The following is a 4371-nucleotide window of genomic DNA, read 5'->3' on the forward strand; positions in this document are numbered from 1 at the left end:
AAGACAGAAAGACAGAAAGAAAGAAAGAAACCCAGCTCTAAGGTCAGGTTATAAAACCATGTCTTCCGTGTTCTTTCCATCACGTCACCTTGTTTCTCCATAAAACTACATTATAAAACAACATTATAAAACACCCTCTGTACATAACGTGCTACTAGTCAAACCGTTTCCCAGTTCCAGTGCCTCTCTTTCAAGATATTGAACAAGCCCTTCGGCATGTGAATCATTCTAGTTTCTGGACATTGACTTCATAATTGTGATCATACTGGTTATACGCTGATGGTACCATGTGATAAACTTTGCTGTGACGCTTCTAAGACAGATCTCCCTCCTCACAGTTATCATCCACTGAGGCATTTGGACCTACTTTCTGGCAGGGGAGCATTCCTACAAGGATTATGGGGGTGAGGTGCATTTTAGGAAGAACTGAGGTAGGAATGTGGTGGGGCCTGAAGTAAAAAGATCCTACAGGTCCTGACATAAGTCTGGAAGGCTTTTTCAACCAGATAGGAAAGAGCTGAGGTGACAGAAAGTGTGGTAATTTGGAGAAAGATTTCAGAGGTACTCGTGAGGTGTCTTAAGAAGAACTAGCAGTGTTACAATTCTGTCATAGAGAAAAGAGGGGAAAAATAAGAATTGAATTTGGGGTTTTCAGGAGAGCTTTCTAGGTAAAGAGGATGTTTGGTCAAGACTGGGATTTACAAGATCGGATTACTTCTCCGAAGTGCTCAGTTTTCCCTGCTTTTCTGCTCTCATGAATGGTGCGACCCAAGGGGGCAAGCCTGCCTAGGATAAATTAGCACTCAGGAGTGGCAAAATCACCAACCCTAGGGGAAAACAAAAACAAAACACTGAAACTTTTCCCAGCTAATACTGGTGAAGCATGTCATTTCCACATACAAAGATCCGTTGATAAACTGAATGCTCCCGATGAAAATCAACTTTCCCTGAAGCAAAAGAGCATGGGCTATGACGTCACATGGTCCTTCTGACTCCTGACTCTGTTGGGTCATCACTGAACTGTCCCCATATGTCCTCAGCTGTGATGATCTTTAACGATATAAGTCATATAAAGCAGGTAAGTTCCTAGCATATAACATTAATCACTAGTATTAGTTAATGGTTATTATTTTTTTTTTAAGAGTTAATTTCTTTATTTGACAGACCGAGATCACAAGTAGGCAGAGAGGCTGGCAGAGAGAGAGGAGGAAGCAGGCTCCCCGAAGAGCAGAGAGCCCAAAGCAGGCCTTGATTCCAGGACCCTGGGATCATGACCTGAGCCAAAGGCGGAGGCTTTAACCCACTGAGCCACCCAGGCGCCCCAGTTAATGTTATTTCTTGAGGTAGAAACTTATTTAGCTACGGAAAGTTTTTATAGAAATGGCTTAATAGTGGTTTAATAGAAAAGGCTTAAACATACATAATATTTATGGTATACACGTTTGCTGGACCCTAAGCACTATCTTAATACATTACAAATACATTGTCCACATCAAATATTAATGTGTGAATAAAATGATTATGAAGAATAATGTTAAATAATATGTAGTATTTTATAGTTTCAAAAATTAATGCTGAGTCTACCTTTGTATTTAAAATGTGTCTTCTTTTTAAATTAGAAAGCTGAAAATATCACGATTTTTTAAAACTCTTTAAAGTTAACAAACAGAAAAAAAGAAGAATGAAAAAATATCAAATTTATATAAAAGGCACAATTTATTAATATAAAGGACATAAAGTAAATATAATATATAGTCATTTAAGCTAGAAAAATGCAGATACAAACTTTCAAAGTGAATTATCAGTTGCATCAAATCTGGGGGAAACACAAAGATATAGTATTTCTCTATATCTTAGTAAGACTGAATAAAAAATTGAATTAGTAAATATTTAATTTTGATGGGATTGAAATGACAATTTGAACTTCAGTATCTATAAATATCTTAGAAGCAGACAGAGCATACAAAGGATTAATTGTTTTTGTTTTTTGGTAAGTTACTAAAAACTAAGGCATATTGTCCTATCCTGTTATTTATATTAATAAAAGCCCAAAGCCTGTATTCAAATAGTTGTTAAAATATTCACATACATACATGTTTCCTGTCAAATTCCATCCTTCTCTGGCCATAGAAACTTCAGAGAAAACAAAACAAAACAAAACAGAACTAAGTTTCCTGAAGTCTTTAATGTTTCTTAGACTATGGTTTTATCTTTCTTCTTAGTATAGCCCTGGAAAAGCAGTTTGAATGCAAAGCCCCTTGACAAAATATCTGCCCTTTAAAAGATGTTCATTTAATATACAAGAAAAGAAGGCCTCTGGGGAAAGAGGATAAAGGAGTTAGAATTTCTAACTTTTAGGTTGAAAAACAAGATATCAGAAAGCCATTCAGTTTCCTTTATGCTGCTGATTAAAGCCTTCGTTTTAACCTTAGTTACAAATCGATCACGTTAATCGCTAAGCTGTTTTTACACAATTAATATTAACCTTCTTCAATCTGATCTTGAATCTTTTTTTACTCAGTGTATTGAATCCGTATTTCATTTAAAAGAGAACCCTGTAAGCCTGTCTCTATTTATGTGAGATATAAACATCATGCTGATCTACATGCATCATGCTGTGTCATAGAGCAATCACGGCTGTAAAATGATACAGTCTTTACCAATGTCATTTTGAAGTAACCGGTGAAAGGAAAAGATGAGTGAATCATTTTAGAAAACACATGACAGCACTTCCTAGAACAATCAAAGGACTGTGTGTAATATCTCATTCTGCTGAAGTAGCTTATAGAATCGTAAATAGACAATGCACAGTTCCTGTAATTAATGTTAGGCAGTTAAGAACGGCAAATCAATGTCCCTTTGGGTTCCAGTTTCAGAAAACAGTGGGCATATCAGTCATTTGCATGGCTTTATCAGTAAAGTTAAAAACTAGACCCGACTACACATACTGACTTCTGGAATACACACTCGGTGACTTCTTTTCCATGTGATAGCTCTTCTGGGTTGTGCGATGGGCAGGGACAGAGTATCTGTAGCTTCTGCTCTTTTCACCGTAACAGGAAACACAGCAGAAGAGTGCCCCTCCAGCGATCAGCGCCAGCGCAGTGGTCCAGCCTATGTAGAGAGCATCTCCCAGCTCGTGCTTTTGGGCAGTCTCCACTATCGGGCTGTAGAACTCTCTGATGATGGAGTTGGCCACCCAGCTCACCGGGATGAGCACCAGGACACCCGTGACGATGAAGATGATCCCAGCCGTTAGTAAGATGTGACTCTTTACCTTCTCGTCGTCCCCAGTGCATCTGGTGCATTTCATGCCCAGGACAGCGGTCATGAAAGCCAGGAAGGACAGCACAGAGGCAGCACACATCAGCCCTCTGGATGCCTGTAGGTCCGGAGAGAGAGCCAGCAGGGAATCGTAGACTTTGCACTGCATCCTGATGTTAGCTTGCCTCACGCAATTCATCCACAGTCCTTCCCAGAAGTTTTCAAAAACCACAATGTTGCTTCCGATGAAGGCAGACACTCTCCACTGAGGCATGATGGTGACAGCCAGCGTGCCCACCATGCCAACACCTCCAAGCACCAGTCCGGCAATCTGCAGGGCATAGGTAGCCATCGTCCTCTGGGATGGGTTTTATCCAACCGGAGTCCTGAGCCGGTAGGGCTACTCTGAAGAGAGTTTCTCTGCGCCTCAGGAGAGAACAGTTTTCCTGTCGTAAGGACCTCAGAGCCTGGTGGTTTTTCAGAGCTGCTTTGCTCCTTCTAGCCAGATGAAAGCCAGTGTTGGCTGGCTGAAGTGCCCCCCCCCCCCCTTACACTGACTAGGACAGGTAAACTTACAAATCAGGTGGGGCAACTTTCTCAGCCAATAAGAGGGGGATGGTAACCCAGGTGTGTCTAAACCGGCAAGAGATACTTGGAACGACTGGGCCTGCACATAAACATTCTTTGTACTTCTCAGTTTTCCAAGAAGACAGCCGTATGTTTACCTGCAGGCACAATTAGGAGAGTTTGCGCAATCATCAAGGAACGCACCAATCTCTTGCGACATCAAAGGTGTACTTTGTACAGGCAATTCTGAAACTCTTCATAAGAGCTGCATGACCATGGCATGAAATATAATTAATCTGCCTAAGAAATTGACTAGGACTGTCAGAATGCCAAAGTGAAAGGGGAGCAGGGGATTGATAGATTGCTCGTACCTGGGGAACCACATTCTTTGAAACACTTGTGATCCAAGTGGTTGATTTAATGAGTCTACAATTTCAAAGCAAGCTTGACTGTGGTGAAATCAGGGAACTGATCACACCAAGGACAAAATAAGGCGAAAGTCATTAAATATACAAGATTGCCACCCCCTCCCGCCGTGGT

The 4371-nt window shown here is 40.8% G+C and overlaps 1 protein-coding gene across 1 annotated transcript; it reads right to left on the minus strand.

Annotated features, from left to right (window-relative positions):
* Nucleotides 1-2507: 2507 nt before the first annotated feature.
* Nucleotides 2508-3807, minus strand: CLDN8 (claudin 8). The gene has a single exon (XM_059164567.1). The coding sequence runs from the start codon at nucleotides 3614-3616 to the stop codon at nucleotides 2939-2941; it is 678 nt and encodes a 225-aa protein (XP_059020550.1). The 5' UTR covers nucleotides 3617-3807; the 3' UTR covers nucleotides 2508-2938.
* Between the last annotated feature and the right edge of the window lie 564 nt (nucleotides 3808-4371).

The sequence above is a fragment of the Mustela lutreola genome, chromosome 2 (assembly GCF_030435805.1).
Source record: "Mustela lutreola isolate mMusLut2 chromosome 2, mMusLut2.pri, whole genome shotgun sequence".
In the NCBI taxonomy this organism is placed as follows: domain Eukaryota; kingdom Metazoa; phylum Chordata; class Mammalia; order Carnivora; family Mustelidae; genus Mustela; species Mustela lutreola.

Excerpts from the sequence above, each read along its gene's own strand:
- CLDN8 (XM_059164567.1), bottom strand. The coding sequence starts at position 3,616 with ATGGCTACCTATGCCCTGCAGATTGCCGGACTGGTGCTTGGAGGTGTT.